The 17,717-nt window shown below is 42.3% G+C and overlaps 1 protein-coding gene across 1 annotated transcript in view; it reads left to right on the top strand.

The window, feature by feature from the left end:
* The window catches only part of slit3 (slit homolog 3), a 171,812-nt gene that overhangs the window by 95,957 nt on the left and 58,138 nt on the right, over positions 1 to 17,717 (top strand). The window contains exon 6 of the mRNA XM_079631727.1: positions 7,203 to 7,274. Within this exon, the coding sequence (XP_079487853.1) occupies positions 7,203 to 7,274 (72 nt within the window). The remainder of the gene's footprint in view (positions 1 to 7,202; positions 7,275 to 17,717) is intronic.

Genomic DNA, 17,717 nt, shown 5'->3' with positions numbered 1-17,717 from the left:
TGGAAATATAGTTCGCTTTTGTTTAAAGACATAGTCATGCTTTTAAGTCGAAGAGAAAGAAGAAAGGAAAAAGTTGTGGGAGAGTTTGAGAAAGCCAAGTGTATAGCCATAGTTAGTCATTTAACAGACTTACTGTAAGCTACAGAACATTTACAACGGGATTTAACAGCGCATAGGTGATAGCTCATGGGATTGAACTCTCCGTTAAGTTACAAACTTACTGTATATATTCAACTACTGCGCCACACCTCATCAGTATAATTTTCAGTGTTTAATTTTTATTCAGGGTCTTTTGAATCAGTGTATTCCTGAGTGACACGTGTTTGTGCATGAATGTTGACTACCACCCGCCCTAGTCAGATTGAGTTAACTGATTGTCAATACTAACTCTGACCTCATTGACCCCTGTCAAATAAGTCCCAGGCTGCAGGAGTGTTGTCAATCATCTGCACAGGTCAATAACTCTCTGCAGACACACTTAACAGATACAGTATGCACAAACAGCTTTGGAATATACAGTTCTGCTCATAAGTTTATATACGTTTCGCTGAATATACAAGATACTAATATATATATATATATATATATATATATATATATATATATATATATATATATATATATATATATATATATATAAAGCTGTTTTACATAAAATATGTTTACATATAATCCACAAGACACAATAATAAATGAATTTACACAAATTAGTCAGTTCAAAAGTTTAAATTTTTCTTATTACACATTTTCATATATGTATATTTTAAATTAGCACTGGCCTTTAGAAGATATACCGGTACTTGTTATGATGTTATGTAAACTTATGAGCAGAACTGTAATACAAATGATGTCATGAGATAACGTTACTTGTACATTTGACACCATAATATTTATATGATATAATAATATAACATGTTTTCATCTAACACTCACTAACAAATTAATCTTAATAATTTAATAACACTTTTGAATGTCATTTTTAGCTAATTTTATACACTGTACAAATTGCTGACCAAATAATCATGTTGTGAACAAAATGTGCTTGTTGCATTTAATTATTTTTATTTATTTTTTATAAATTTTGACAAAATGGTATACAGTTTTAAAACGGCCATTTATTATTATCGGCCATAACATGTAAATGATTATTATTTGTATCTTCATTGAAATTGTAATGGTAAATAATGTGGTAGTTGGGTGCATGATACATTTTGAGAACTTTGTCCATTATGTTGCATTAAAAAAAAACATCACAAAATAAATGTAACATTACTTTTCATAAAAAATAGCTATATAGTATTATTTGTTCTTTTTTATGGATAATATTGTAATGCGTTACTTTAAATTGTAATATTCCCCGACTCTGCGTACAAATGAAAGCTTTTTTTGTGAGCATTTTTGTGGAGCATGTTTTCCCCTGATGTTCATACAGTGATGTCTATGGTGTTAGACAGTGTTTGAGTGCCCATCACATCACTGTCATGTGCACCGTCACACTCTGATGGATGAATGATAGGTACAGGTAGGCAACACTCATTTCTTCAGGTAGGGCTTTTTAGAGAAAAAAAAGAAAGAAAAAGGACTAACAAGGATTGAGCGAGAAGGATGGATTTGTACGTCAGCAGTGTGTTTCTCTCCCACCGACCTGCCTCTGCAACGCGTGGCAAGGTGACTCTTGATTTAATTGCTGAAATCATCCAGCCCTCGGTTTTTTAACGGGAAGGAGGAGAAAAAAATAGACAGGCAGCGTTCCAGGAATGAATTGATTTTCTCGTATGCTTTTCTACCTTAATGTCCTCTATTTGAAAATGGCTATGCACGCTTTGAGGGCAGGTTGAATCTCCATCTCTTATATCGCCCTCACAGTTTTACAGGCTACAGCATGCCGGAGTCAGCATCCGCCTTTAGCCAGCATCCTCCACCTTTTATAGAGGGGCCATCTGGATAATATGGTCAAGATGGTTCCTCCAGCTAACGAGAGTCTATGTTGCACCTTATTAAACCAGACACAATATCTCCGTCTGCCTTTATGGCTTTAGCTATGCCCTCCTACTGTTCGCCAAACATGCTGCGCCAGTCATGTTAACCTCGAGAAGCGACGAATGAGGGTGATGTCGTAGATTCCCTCATCATACGCATGTTCGAGTCCTTCTGCGAAAACATGCCTGATGAGCTCTATATCAACATGACGTGCTTGTGTCAGCGGGGTACGGTTCCCATTAGAACAGGTGCAGTATGAGCAGTGGATTCATGGGAAATGGCTTACACACATTCATTCCATTGACATTTGTTATTCATAGCAGATAGAGAGGCCGTATGGCATCTGCACATGTAGGGTACACAATACTTCATTACCTGAAACCGAGGTATCATTAAGAGAGCAGTGCGTCCTGTACGGTAAACCATCAGATATGTGGACTCTCAGATTTTTACCCCTTTGTGGGAGGCTCTCATCCGTGTGCTAATAAAAGCCTTTCTACTTCATGTTCCTGTACCCAGAATGTCACTCTGACCGCGCGTGGGTTTGAATCATGTCCGGGAGGGCGAGGTGCAGTCGCTGCCCGCTTTACAAGCTTCTGCGCCTAGCAGACGGGACTCTGCAGATCTCAGCTTTTCATGTGCACTGCTGGTGCTGACACGCACACTACACATGATCAGTTCACGATGTTGTGTGAATGACACTGATCCCACGATAGCCAATCAAAAAATTTGCTAGCTCTGGGAATCACTTTTTCAAGACACCCCTCCAAACTGGGGCTGTCCTTCTGTTCAATTAGGACAAGACAAGAGACTAGACAATGTGAGACCAGATCAATTTAGACAATAAGACCAGATGAAATGAGACTAAATGAGATGAGACAAAATTAGATATGAGAGCAGATGAAATGAAACAATATGAGAAAATATGAGACCAGAGTAAGTGAGTAAATGAGAGAATATGAGACCAGATTATTTGAAACGACATGGGACCATATGAAATGAGACAATATAAAACCAGATTATAAGACAAAATGAGACAATATGAGACCAGATGAAATGAAACAATATGAGACAATATAAGACCAGATGAAATTAAACAATATGAGACAATATGAGACCAGGTGAAATGAGACAATATGAGACCTGATGAAATGAGAAAATATGAGACCAGATGAAATTAAATAAAATGAGACAATATGAGACCAGATGAAATGAAACAAAATGAGACAATATGAGACCAGATGAAATGAAACAAAATGAGACAATATGAGACCAGATGAAATGAAACAAAATGAGACAATATGAGACCAGATGAAATGAAACAAAATGAGACAATATGAGACCAGATGAAATGAAACAAAATGAGACAATATGAGACCAGATGAAATGAAACTAAATGAGACAATATGAGACCAGATGAAATGAGACCAGATAAAATGAGACAATATGAGACCAGATGAAATGAGACAATATGAGACCAGATGAAATGAAACAAAATGAGACAATATGAGACCAGGTGAAATGAAACTAAATGAGACAATATGAGACCAGATGAAATGAGACCAGATAAAATGAGACAATATGAGACCAGATGAAATGAGACAATATGAGACCAGATGAAATGAAACAATATGAGACAATATTAGACCAGGTGAAATGAAACAATATGAGACCAGATGAAATGAAACTAAATGAGACAATATGACACCAGATGAAATGAAACAAAATTAGACAATATGCGACCAGATTAAATGAGACAACATGAGACTGGATGAAATGAAACAATATGAGACCAGATGACATGAAACAAAATAAGACAATATAAGATCACATATTGTTGACAATATGAGGCCTGATCAAATGAGATTAGATAAAATTAAACAATATTTAGACAATATGAGACAGATAAAATGAAATAATATGAGACCCGACGAAATAAGACAAGATTAAATGAGACCAGACAAACCAAGACAATATAAGAAAAGACAAGATGATACTGGAAGAGAAAAGATAAGGCAAGACTGGAAAAGAGAAGAAGAGAAAAGACAAGACGAGATGAAAATATGTAAGACAAGAAAGAGAAAAACTAATAAAACAATATGAAAGAGAAAAAATATGAAGATGAAAATAGACTGAAACGTGAACAGGGAATATATAAAAAAATTTTAGGTGAGATGAATTGAGAAGAAAGAGAATAGATGAAATGGGGTGAGGTGAAGTAAAACGAGAAGAGGTGGGAAGACCGTAGAAGAGGAAAAAGAGACTAAATTAGAGTGATGAAAAAGAGGAAGAAAATTAGACTGAAGGAGAAGACAAAATATGATGAGAGAAAGTGAGATGATCTAGAAGAGAGGAGTTGAGATGAGACGAATTGATTAAAAGATAAGCAGAGATTAGAAGAAACAAAATATTAAGCAGAGATGAGAAGAGACATAAAATAAATCGAAGAAATAGTGACAATATTAGAGGTGAAGATACATGAGATGAGAGAAGAAGTGAGACAAGACGGGATGAAATGAGACAACAAAGTGAGACAAGTCTGAATGAGATAAGAGACAAGAAGACGCAAGGCATCAGCAGTGTGATACAGACACAACTCCTCAAACCACACTTTGGTGAACCAAAGTGACCATGATTTGGTGACCATGAAAGGTCACGTACTGTACATCTGTTACGACTATAGACTGAATATGAGATTCATATTTTGAAGCTCTGATCAAGCATCGTCCTGGCTGTGGCGGTCGGTTCTAAGTCATTTGCTGTGTTAGCTATCGAGCGTGAATGAAATACGGCCATGCGGCTGCTGGTTAGCATCACCGACTCTGACAGATTAATAGTCTAGTGAAGGGAAGGAAGACCCATATCTGTTTCTTTCTCCCGTTCACTCCAGATGGGACACTGGCAGGACGAGAGCTCTAAAGTGCCAATATGGCTCATGACTGAGGATGATTAAAGGCCAATGTAATTAGAGCAGGGAAATTAAAACTGGGACTTTCATTACCCAACACTACCATGTCCCACCTCTCCAAACAATCACCAAACACGCGGATATTCCCACATACCACACGCTCGCATATGTACTTTCTAGACAGCTGTTCGCCCTAGAATATATTCAGAATTATCATTGTTAAAAATCTATGGCTCATAACCACAATGACTTCCTCTAGAGATCAACTTCACATGTTCAGATAATACAGACCGTTATGGCTCTGAAACCTGATTGATTGAGCTATGTTTGAATTCTACATGTGACAAGTATTCATAATATTCCTGCTGTTTGGCAGCTCACTATCACTTGCCAGTGGAATTTTCTATACTGTGATTATTATTATTAAGAAATTAACCGTGAAGAAATAGCTTAATGTTTTTGAAGTGCCTTTCACCCTTCTATTGTAGGAAATCCAGAAGGTTTTAATCAGTCACTGAGTATAGAAAAATGATAGTCCAGGGCACTTCTTGTAATATAAATGCTAAAAAGCCATTATTTTAAAGCATTTATATCAAAATATGTGCCTTGTGCAATAAACGACAGCTTGCCGTGAAATAAGGGCTTAAAACAAAAGTCTTTCTGCTGAGTTGTCCTCGGGCTGTGCGCAAGAACAATCAAACCAGTGCACCCTGATTTATGAACAAATGACTATAATGAGCTGCTTCTTTTTAGTGTAGCCTAATTCTTGAACAGACGAGCCAATACTTTTAATGAATGGTTCAAAAAGTCGAGTAAGTGCTTTGAATCGGGCTGACAAATCCTGCACTGTATAGAATTGATCAGAGTGTTTAATGAATCAACCTCTGACTCTCTTAATGAACTAGTTATTTTCAGTGGTGTCCATATATCAAAATGAAGAAAGTTTTGTGTCGGCATCATTACAGACTGATGGTCATTACAATGTGTCATTAAAGATACACATTTGCTTCAGGTTTTGTGTTTTTGTAAAAAATGTATATCTTATTTATGTGTGTATATAATTTACAGTATATAACATAATTGTTGTTCAAGCTGTTGTAGCCATTTTATAAAAATCAATAACCCAAAAGAGGCTGTGTGTGTGTTTCAGTGATTTCACGATACATCCATTATAAAAGTGCTCGCCACGGCTCTGGCGGGTTAATAAAGGCCTTCTGAAGTGATTTTAATATAACTCTGATTGTATTTGTCTGAAATAAGAATGTAATATACACCTAGGATGGCTTCAGGGTGAATAAATCGTAGGCTAATTTTCATTTTTGGGTGAACTATCCCTTTAACTTTTGCATATAAAGAGTATTTAATTTTCACAGTGATAGTTAATACATCTGCTGTGGTTGGATCAGGATGCCATACAGTCTGTCCCATCAGCAATGATGGAGACAGATGCATGTCTTTTAGAAACGAGGGATGAATCGCCAGAGATGCTCCGTTCTTCTTTATTACCCATCTCTAAAGACGCAAAGGCACAGTGTCTGCCATGGGTCAAATGTCACTGCAGCCCTGTTTGCTGAACAAATGACTTAAGAAAAGCGCTTAGATTCCTTGTTCTTTATTCAAGTCTCTTTCAAATCCATCTCTTTTAAGAATGCAGGGAGGGAGGGCTAAATAGGCAGAAGGAGGGGCGGATAGCAAAGTCTGCAAATTAAAGTAAAAGGAAAAAGAAGCAAAAAGAAAGAAGTCCCCCTCGCGTCTGCTCGTCCAGCTCCATGACCCCAGCTGATTTACGAACCCCTTCCTTTAATGAAATTGTTTCTTTGACAGAGCCGGTAAAAGCTTGTAATGGATTGGCTGCTCTAATGTAATGAAATTACTCCCATTCTGACTTTTAAAAAAAAGAAAGAAGAAGAAGAAGAGGGGGGGCAGACGAGCAGGCTGGGGGGAGAAAATGCAATTAATATTTACAGAGAACTGACAGACGGGGTGGGCTGTGCACTATAGCCAGCCTCCCATTCTCTCTCTCTCTCTCCCTCTCTCTCTCTTACCTCTCTTTGCCCCCACACTCTCAGCAGTGTGGCAAAAAAGAAGAGGACGAGATAGGAGGAGGTTATAGCCAGACAGGCCACTTTTAGCCAGCTGGTCCTTTATCCCGACTGCGGTGAGGAGAGCAGAGTAGACATGAGATGCCCGTGTGTGTGTTAGTGCCTCTACCTCCCTCCCTCCCCGCAGCCCCCACCTCTCCTCCTCCTCCCTCCCCTCAGCCCCCACCCGCTCGTCTGCAGACCTGCCGCTGACTTCTGTCTCTCATCTGCAGGCAACTGGACAGCAACCACATCAGCTGCATCGAAGATGGAGCCTTCCGAGCCCTGCGCGATTTGGAGATACTGTAAGTCCCCCTCCCGCCTCCTCTGCGGGGTTCTCTCCTCTCTCCTCACCTCTGCTGTCCCTTTCCTCTAACTCTGTCTGTGTGTTTCTTGATTGTTCTTGAAGGACAAACTGTGTTGCGTTGTGGACCTGTGGCGCATAGTCTGGTGTCACCCCGTCCGGTCCGACACCGCGGCGTTTAGCATGCGACCGCCCGTGCGACAGCTAAAGTTGCTGTCGTTTGTCATTGTGCTGCATCGTTGCCGCTAGAAAAAGTGTTCTGACTTTTCTGGGTGCACCTTACCATTAAAACCACCGGCGTGCCGTGTGTTTTCTGTCTAGAATGTCTGTAGAATTGCGTTGTCTACTTTAAACCGGGTGTTAGACTCACTTTGACGCTGAGATCTCTCGTCTGTTGCCTGCTGGGAAGTCTTCTCTGGCTCTCTGCGTTCACCTTCATCACTCACATCCTTAAATATCAAAACAGGTTTAGTCAGAGTTCATAGCAAATGCTTTGATAGCACTGGAGAGATTTGATGTGTTTGTGAGTGAGTTTATGTTTATTCCTTGGGTATACCCCGGATTGTCCCAGAGAGCATGTGAGGCAGGAAGCGGGACATACGGGGGGGTCTTACCGCCGCATCTCCATCAAGCCAATTGGCAGGGCGCTAAGTGCCAACCTCATCCTCCAAATGAGCGCCGCTCACTGGGGACCCGGAGTAAAGCCACCCCCGCCATTAATTCCTGGCTCCAGAGGACATGGCAGTTACATCATTGTTAGGCAGCTTTTTCGGCAGTGTTAGCAAGGTGTACAGGTGAAGGGAGAATCAAAGAAGGAAAAATAGTAACATCTTTCATCTTATGCCCTGTGTCCTCTTCTCGTGACCAGAGCAGAAAATGACCTTATAAAACAGGAGCTCGGGAGCAGGAAAGTGTGAGTAAGTCGGGAATCAATTTTCATTAATAATACAGAGCCTCCCTAGATTCTGCCAAAGACCTTTGCAAGCCAAGGAGAGCAGTGGTACATGAATACACATCACTTTCCTGCTGATTGAGGCATCTCTCCACCCCTCTGGAGAAGAAGAAACACACAGTTCTGCAAATGACACTGTATCATGGCTAAATATCCCCAATGCGCTGTAATCAAGCTCAACCTTACACCTTACATCCATGTTCTCCAGTAGCAGATTCAACATTCTGCTAACTGACCATTACGGCTGTGCTATAGGGCCAGTTTGTAAGAATATGACACATCTAGGTAATTGATGGCAAAATTAAGGAATGGCTTGTGGTTTTGGTGCAACGATTTAGCCACAAGTGATAATGCTTTGAGTCTTAATGTGAGGATAATAATTTCCAGCATGAGTTATATTACAACCCAGACTTACCTTTGTCTTATGGCTGATCTTTCTGAATGGCAGATGGAGATTTATCTCATGTATCACCAAAGACTATGGTGACTGTCAATGAGATTATCGTGAGGTCATAAAATTAATCCATAAAAGGGATTTTACAGGTAAAGCATCTTATATATTTAGGTTAGTGGTGGAGTTTTAAGTGTTGTGCTTTCAGAAATGTCCAGGGGTTATAGACGCGTTCAAGCACAGCAGTTTATGTTTAAAACAGTGTTGGATTATGGGAATTCAGGGCAAGTATGTGTGTTTTCATTAATGTAGATTAGAATAATGTGGCATCTGGAGAAATAATGAAAGATAAACATTTAAAAAATGTGATGTTAATGTATGTTTTTGCAATTCAGAGCACACTTGAGGTGTAATTTAAGAGTCATATTAAATGCATTGTTTGAGTGAGAGGCCAACCGAATCTTTTAATCTCAATGATCGTTAAAGGCCTATTAAAATAGATGGTGCACTGCGACATAATTGAGAGATTTGAGCGTCCTTTTCCATCATTCGCTGTTGGGTTTCGTGATCACCGTAGAATTTTTGTGATCACTATAAACAGCGACTAAAAAAATTGCAAAGCAGGGAGCTATTTAAACACTTCCATCGGGTTTCGAGATGGTGATCAAAGTGGAGATTAGACAGAGCAGTTCGCGGCTAACCCTCCTCCACAACTAAATGACTGCCAGTGATTTAACGCCTGCCAAACTACACAGAATTAATGATCGGCCCTTTCTGCTGATGAATTGTAATTTATATTTAACATAACTGTGCTAATGACTGAACTAATGACTTCAAAGCTATCTCGGACATTTTCTCACACAGGGCGTGACTTGCATCCCAATGAGCTGAAGGAAGTGCGGTAGGCAGCACATTGATGTGTTCTCCATCTGCAGAGCACCTAAACCTGCCTAATAAGAAGCACCCCCTTGATTATTTTCCATTTATAACTTAGGTACTGCTTGCGCTTGCTCTCATTTCAAATTCTGATCACTAAATATACACCTAATCAAGCCAGTTTATCTTTCCATTCTCGCTTTAAATGTATATGTGAGGTAGACTGTGCATTATAAGGTGTCCACCTTATCTTTGTTTTATTAGATTCATGAAATTCAAGTTGGTGCATACCATAAGAACATCGGTGGTGTTTCTCATTTCTAATTTCAAATCAAATCAAATTTAAAATATAATATTTAAATGAGGTTCCATGTGGTGTGAGAAAAACGGAATATATTTCACGGGTATATGCCTCAAACTCAATTTTCATTCATACACCATAGTTAAATACACATTTTTATTTGCTTAAGTGAGTTGAAAAATACTTAATACGATTCCTTAGCCAAGTAATTCAGGTGAAATGAAAAATCGCTGTTTTAAAATAACGAATAAAGGCATGGTCTAAGTGTTAGATAAACTTTAAACCTTTCTTACAATAAGGAGAACAAAAAACTAAAACTATTATTCAAAATATGTATATTCAGCATAAGTATGACCAGTTATATAAAAAAAGAATTTTCATAATGCCAAAGAAAGCATAAAGATTGTTCAACTGGTCAAATATTCAAACGGATATATTTTTCAGCAGGGTTAAGGTGAGCATATTTTTTTCTGATATATGTTCTTATTATGTTAAGAACCTTATGAGAAAGTCTCATGTAATCTGTTTCACATTATGCTAAGAGCAATATGTATGCGCTTAATGCTTGTTTTTGTCTTTAAACACTTTGCTCTTTTGTGGAATCGTTCATAATATGTTATTATCGTCCTTCAGGGCTATTTTGTAAAATGTGGTTTAAATGTGAGAAGGGATTTTTTTTTAGTATTGTGAAAAAGAGCATTTTGGAAACTCCCCATATACCCCACTCAGTTTTGTCTACACACACACAGTACTCCCACAACCGCTGGAGCCTCTGCATATTTTATAACCACTTTTGTACAGAAAATTCTGGCTCTGAATCAAATGTCAAATCATGTGAATTTTTTTGCCCCGCTGTGTCATTTTTTATGAGCAGGGAAGTGCTGAGACATTTCCGTGCCATCTCCTGAAGGTGACTTTCCTTCCCGTCCATGCATTGATAAGAAGGCCCAAATTTTCGCATTACCACTGTCCTGTCCTCCGGCCAAATGCTGTCATTTGTCAATGTGTGCACGGCACATTTTTCTCGACAGCTTGGCACAGACCTTGCTGGTCGAACTAAAGTGAGTTTAGCATGATAGCATGGGCACCGTGCCCCAAAGGGACGTCTTTGCAGCTCACCAGGCCTGGTCGATACGCACCACTCGGTACTATGGCCTCAACAAAGGCATCTTCTCCATTTAAAACCACAGATGTACTTCTAATTGTGACAATCAGCGGCTGGAGTGCCCGCGTGAGCCACTGGGGGGCACTCCTTCTCTGTTTCACTCATTTTTATGTTTTACTCTGGACTGATTAATGTTGATTTTATGCACCTGTGTTTTATTATCTTGTTTAGCGCACCTGTCTTAAGCCTGAGTGGCCCGTTGCACCAGTGCTCAGTATTGTTTGTGTCTTACTGCATTACCCAGCGTTTTCCGAGTTCCTTTGTATTTTCTAGTTTCACGGTTCCTGGATTCTTTGCCTGTATCTGGTTTTCCCGTTTGCCTTCTCCCTGTATTGTACTTCTGATATTGGACTGCTTACCTGGTTTTGACCCCTGCCTGTTTCCTTGTACCTGTCTCTGGATTCTCCTCTTAATAAAGCCTGCGTTTGGATCACCTCTGTCTGTTTCCACGAGCAGTTCATGACAGAATACTGAGCCACTACTGATCCAGCGGCTGAGAGAGACACGGACCTCGTCATGGATCCCACAGCGCAGATCGTAAGCCTCCGTCAAGGGGAACGTCCTCTCAAGGTTTTTGTGACCGATTTTTTGAAGCTCTCTCGTCAGTCCTATTTAGATGATTTCTGTTTAATGATGTTCTTTCGGGGAGGACTGTCTGAACCGCTCGGCTCTGCTATACCGTTTCCAAGTTCAAGCTGGACTCTAACCCAATATATTGACCTGGCCCTTTCCATGGGCGGTTCGCTTTTTACTGTGGATTTTTTGGAACTTTTGCTTCACAGAAAGCCCGACGATTCGCCATTGTACACTGAATCCACGCATCAATTGTCTCCCGGTGAAGCAGCCCTTCGTAAGGGGTCCGCCGTATCCACGCAACATGTGAATCCCGACGTTCGGACACTTCACGTGAGCTCAGTTGTATTCCTGCCTCAAGGGTTTTCTACTGAGTCTGAGCGCGTGCCAACCGAACCCACGCTTCACGTCAGCCCAGCCGAGACCGCGCTCGATGAACCAGAGCTTCACGTCAGCCTCGACGAACCGAGTGAGCCGAGTGAATCGAGTGAGCCGAGTGAATCGAGTGAGCCGAGCGAGCCGAGTGAGTCAAGTGCATCCTGTGAGTCAACTGAGTCAAGTGCATCCTGTGAGTCAACTGAGTCAAGTGCATCCTGTGAGTCAACTGAGTCAAGTGCATCCTGTGAGTCAACTGAGTCAAGTGCATCCTGTGAGTCAACTGAGTCAAGTGCATCCTGTGAGTCAACTGAGTCAAGTGCATCCTGTGAGTCAACTGAGTCAAGTGCATCCTGTGAGTCAACTGAGTCAAGTGCATCCTGTGAGTCAACTGAGTCAAGTGCATCCTGTGAGTCAACTGAGTCAAGTGCATCCTGTGAGTCAACTGAGTCAAGTGCATCCTGTGAGTCAACTGAGTCAAGTGCATCCTGTGAGTCAACTGAGTCAAGTGCATCCTGTGAGTCAACTGAGTCAAGTGCATCCTGTGAGTCAACTGAGTCAAGTGCATCCTGTGAGTCAACTGAGTCAAGTGCATCCTGTGAGTCAACTGAGTCAAGTGCATCCTGTGAGTCAACTGAGTCAAGTGCATCCTGTGAGTCAACTGAGTCAAGTGCATCCTGTAATGAATCAAGCCCAGTGAAGCGCCGTCGCAGAAGGAGAAGGAGGACTCGTTGGGCTCGCCAGGCTCCGGAGGGCGTTCCCAGACTCCTCGCCCTGCCGGCCCCGCCTCTGCGCCTCGCCCTGCCGGCCCCGCCTCTGCGCCTCGCCCTGCCGGCCCCGCCTCTGCGCCTCGCCCTGCCGGCCCCGCCTCTGCGCCTCGCCCTGCCGGCCCCGCCTCTGCGCCTCGCCCTGCCGGCCCCGCCTCTGCGCCTCGCCCTGCCGGCCCCGCCTCTGCGCCTCGCCCTGCCGGCCCCGCCTCTGCGCCACGCCCTGCCGGCTCCGCCTCTTCGCCTCGTTTTTCCTGCGCCTCTTCCTGTGGCGGTTTCCAGCCTGGAGGCTTTAGCCTTAGACTTCCCCAAGTATTTTTTGGGGGGGGGCCGTAGGTACCCTGTGAGGGCCATGGAGGCGGCGCCTACATGGACCTCTGCACGTCGACCTTCGGCTGAGCTCTTGTCACTGGTCCTGTCCAGCCCTGTGCTCCCTACGTCTTGGTCCTGTGTTAAGTGTGCTCCGCCCTGGTCCCCTGTTAAGTGTACTCTGCCCTGGTCCTGTGTTAAGTGTGCTCCACCCTGTCTCCCTTCTGAGTGTGCTCCGCCCTGGCCGTCGGCACGCCCTGCTCCGCCCTGGTCGCCCACGCTCCACGGCCCAGGCCCGGTCTGCCTGTGTCCTGGTCCCGTTCCCCTGCACGGGCCTGGCCCTCCATCCCATCCCCCGTTGACCTCCCCCCGGAGCTCTTTGGAGCGTCTGGAAGCCGCTCCTTAGAGGGGGGGTTATGTGACAATCAGCGGCTGGAGTGCCCGCGTGAGCCACTGGGGGGCACTCCTTCTCTGTTTCACTCATTTTTATGTTTTACTCTGGACTGATTAATGTTGATTTTATGCACCTGTGTTTTATTATCTTGTTTAGCGCACCTGTCTTAAGCCTGAGTGGCCCGTTGCACCAGTGCTCAGTATTGTTTGTGTCTTACTGCATTACCCAGCGTTTTCCGAGTTCCTTTGTATTTTCTAGTTTCACGGTTCCTGGATTCTTTGCCTGTATCTGGTTTTCCCGTTTGCCTTCTCCCTGTATTGTACTTCTGATATTGGACTGCTTACCTGGTTTTGACCCCTGCCTGTTTCCTTGTACCTGTCTCTGGATTCTCCTCTTAATAAAGCCTGCGTTTGGATCACCTCTGTCTGTTTCCACGAGCAGTTCATGACACTAATCATAAGTGCAGTTTAATGAGTGTTTCACATTTTTACTTGTAGTACTATGGCATGCCACGAAATACCAACCAGGGTAAACCTTCTGAGTATTTGCAGTGTGTTGTCAGATTAAATGTTGATTGTGTAAGGGAGCGTGAGGAGGCGGATTATTAATCCTGGGTACAAAATGGCATTGGAAATATTCTGATCTGGAGAGGCTTTTGCATTTCTGTGGTTACGTTGACGTCCTAGGATTTTTTTGGGGGGGAGGCAAGTGGGCGTTTGATCGAAACCTAAATATATTACCAATGAAAAATCGTGTATTTCATATGGAAGGTTTGAGAAATATAATTTTCTTATGGTTAGGGCTTAAAGTTTGGCAGCTTTCTAACTTTATAATGTCATTTTCTCAAAGCAAGACCTTTTGAATGTTCCTCTTGGCAACGATAACACTGAGCTTTGCTCTTTTCGGCCCCTGCCGCCCTTTATCCTAATCATTTCTAACCCCTGTGCTCCTGTAAAAAACATTAGCTCTTCTCAGATTTAACAAATGTCCTCTAGCTGGTGCAGTTGCTCCCACTTTGGGAATTTGGGACTGCAGATTCCCTTGAATCAGATATTCCATGCATCTTTAATTTCTAACACTGGTTGGCCTCCCTTTGGACAAATCAGTCTTACTTCTGCGAGGCCTGATTGAAAGGTTGTCTTTAGTCAATAGATGAGTCTTTATGTGACAGACAACAGGCAGGCGGAGGGAGAAAGGGCAAGCTGATGGCTAAATGAGAGGATGGATTAGGGGAGTGGAGGGGGAGAGAGCTGTCATTAGCTCACAAACAGCACTTTCGAGCACAGGAAATTGCCTTGCCACCAGACATGGCCCCATTGCGTTATCTTTGTGTGGTCTACGCCAAAGCTCGGGGAGATGGGGAGGGGGCGGGCTGGAAATCGTGCTTTTCAGCAGTCGGACCCTTGCGCACAATTAATCATTTGCTCCTGGATGGCCAGAGAGTAGAGGGAGGCCGACGGAACAGCTTAGATTCAATCTGTCCTCATTTGCGCTATAATGGCCTCATCAATGGCAGGGGAATCGTGTCGGTTTTCGGTGTTGTACCTGTTCTTTTCGCCTCTCCTCCCGTCCTCTGCTCCATCGAGGGATGGAGAGCTCTTTCTCTCCTTTCAGAGGAGGAGCAGGCATAAAGCTTCCCCTTTTTTGTTACAAATGCTAAGCACTAGTTTCTTTTCTTTTTTTAATAAGCCTCCACTTGGACACAAACCACATGAATGCGATTATGAGCAGAGATCATGTTATTTCTCTGTTTATTCTCATTGGGTTTATTTGAATTAGCGGAATAACATCTGATTGCGGCTTTGTGGAAGATGAACTTACGATGCTAAGCTAAACAATGGCAAAAATTTCCATCCTACGCACACGAATTCCATCACACTGCAACAAGTGGAGCCCAAGCGCTCATAATGAAATTACTCTCCATCTGGAGGCACTTTACTCATTTGTTTTGACTCAAGGGCCCGACGCAGGGATGCCCTGTAAATGGTTGCTCGGATGGACGCTTGCATTGCAAACTCACAATTGTGCTGCAGTAGAGATAATAGTTTCCCATGGAACCATGACAACATCACATACACGTTGGCTCACATCTAGTTTCCAAGTCATAGACATGGTTGTGTACTCTCTACTCTATACACTTGCACTCAATTTCACACCACATGAAAGAAAATATGGATTAAGAAGATAAAAAAAATCTATCTATCACATTTATGTTTTAACACGTTTTCTTAAGAATGCAATTTAGAATAAGCATCAGTTACCAGGACAGTTACTTTCTAAGAAGTACACACTCACTGCTTCAGTCCTGTCATGTCAAATAACATATGTCATTGCCTCCTGATTTCTCAGGAAAAGTCAGATGCCGGGAGCACTTCAGTTATTTCCCTGCAGTCCCCTGCATCCACCAAAACAACCTCTCTCTTATTTTCTTATTTCAAAATGTTCTGGCTCCGAAAATGCTGCCGTCTTTTAGGAGTGAAGTATCCAGAGACCCTCTCCAAGTCCCTCTAATGAAGGCCCGCAGAAAGCCTGAGAGCACTTAAGACCCCACTGTCAAGCTTTTTGCAACTGTGGGAAAGCTTTCTTGACATAGAAAAGAGAAGTAAAAAGAAAACGTGCCCCTCTGAGACGGTCTGAAGACTAAGCATTGTGAGCAATTAACAGCTGCCTGGTTCTATTGACGCCCGCATCAATAGAGCTTTAAATAAAATCATAAAGTTACACAGTCAAGCTGTACAGTTTGGTATTTGTCAGGTCCCGCATTGATTTCATTTCATTTCAGCTTGGATGCACTTTCTCAGGAGTCACTGTGGATGTGGTCCTTACCCCTGCAGCACGTTGATTTTGCTTAACACATTTTTGATTTATGGTCAACTACAAGGCGACACAGGCGGAATGACTTTATATTGCTGGTGATGAAGACAAAGGAATTTTAAAGACTCAAGGTGATCTTCAATTATCACAAGTGGCTTTAGCAAGAGTTGCTCATGCTGCGCTGTTATTTGCTGAGATCCCACGCTGCAGCAGTGGGCGGCCCTCTGTACTGCAGAGGGCTGGATATAGGGAAGACTGACAGTCTTGTGTAAGACAGCAAAATGGGCTCTACTTTAAGGCCATTGGTCTAGTGCTCATTGTTTCTTGTAGAAAAGCTTAACTCAGCCAGAGCCAGAGATGTCCATATACATAAACAGGTGCAGTCTATCCGCTGAGACACCGAAGGTCATCGCTCTGGGGCATGTCAGGTTTAAGCTGACTTAACGTGACTGTGACGCCCAGTCCAGCTCCAGTTTTTTCAAATTACAATTGCATGAAGGAAATCTATATGAGATTATTTTTACTCTTTTCTAATCCTGGACACCGGATGGCTGAAATATGAATGAGCGAGCGAGCACTACCACAGCAAGCACAAGCTGTTCGGCGCTCTCTGTGGATCCTCTTCCCTTCTTTAACAGTCCTTCTTCAGTTCTCAGTCTTGTCTTCATTTTTTTCACTGTTCGTTTCTTCACTTGCACCACCTAACGTTGGAGGATGCTCCCAGAAGAGAGTGAAGGTTTCACAGATAGGAGTGAATCCTTCCTGAGCAAATTGCATTTTCCCTTGGTGATGGTTTGGTATTACAGGCTTTTACCAGGGCGTTCCTCCCTTGGGCTTGCCCAGAGCTTCTTCTATTTACATCTCTACAGAGCAGCAGAGAACAGCAATGAAACCTCTGAGCCACAGCGGCCTTGACAAGAGGTTCGCTTTCTGGTGCGGATTTGGTCAACTCCTCACGAGGGTGATTCCTTCACCCTGTGTGTAATTTGTGTGGAATTTTCTGTGTGTCTATGTGTAGAATAACAATAATTTTCCATTCCATTTAGTTAGTTTTCTTCTTTTCCTCACTCATAATAAAGTGTTCCACCACAGATATGAGCCAAAATCAATATTCAGATATCATTTAAAGTCCCACAAGAATGTTATATTTTAGAGGGATTAGTTTCCCTCTGATTTGTGCTGTTTTATAGTACCCACATTCAAGAAAGGGACCCGGGCTGGGAAATTTCCATTGGTCTGAATTGTAAATCTGATCACTCAAATGGTAAATAATGTAAATAGCTTGTTTGTTTATCACAGTGTTTAGACTGAACTACCTGGCCTTGAATAAAAAGCAAGACCAGCAGCAGGTCTGATCAGTTGAGTAATTGTTTTCCAGTAGCTCAAACAGTGGAGCATGGCGTTAGCAAATAGGTCATGGGTTCAATTTCCAGGGAATGCATGAATAAAATAAAATAGTATAATATGAATGCAATGTAAGTCACTTTAGATAAAGAGTCTGCCAAATGCATAAATGTAAATGTAAAA

Source organism: Phoxinus phoxinus (assembly GCF_949152265.1).
Source record: "Phoxinus phoxinus genome assembly, chromosome: 12".
NCBI lineage: Eukaryota > Metazoa > Chordata > Actinopteri > Cypriniformes > Leuciscidae > Phoxinus > Phoxinus phoxinus.
The sequence above is the reverse complement of the archived record's forward strand: the minus strand, read 5'-3'. Positions and strand labels throughout refer to the sequence as shown.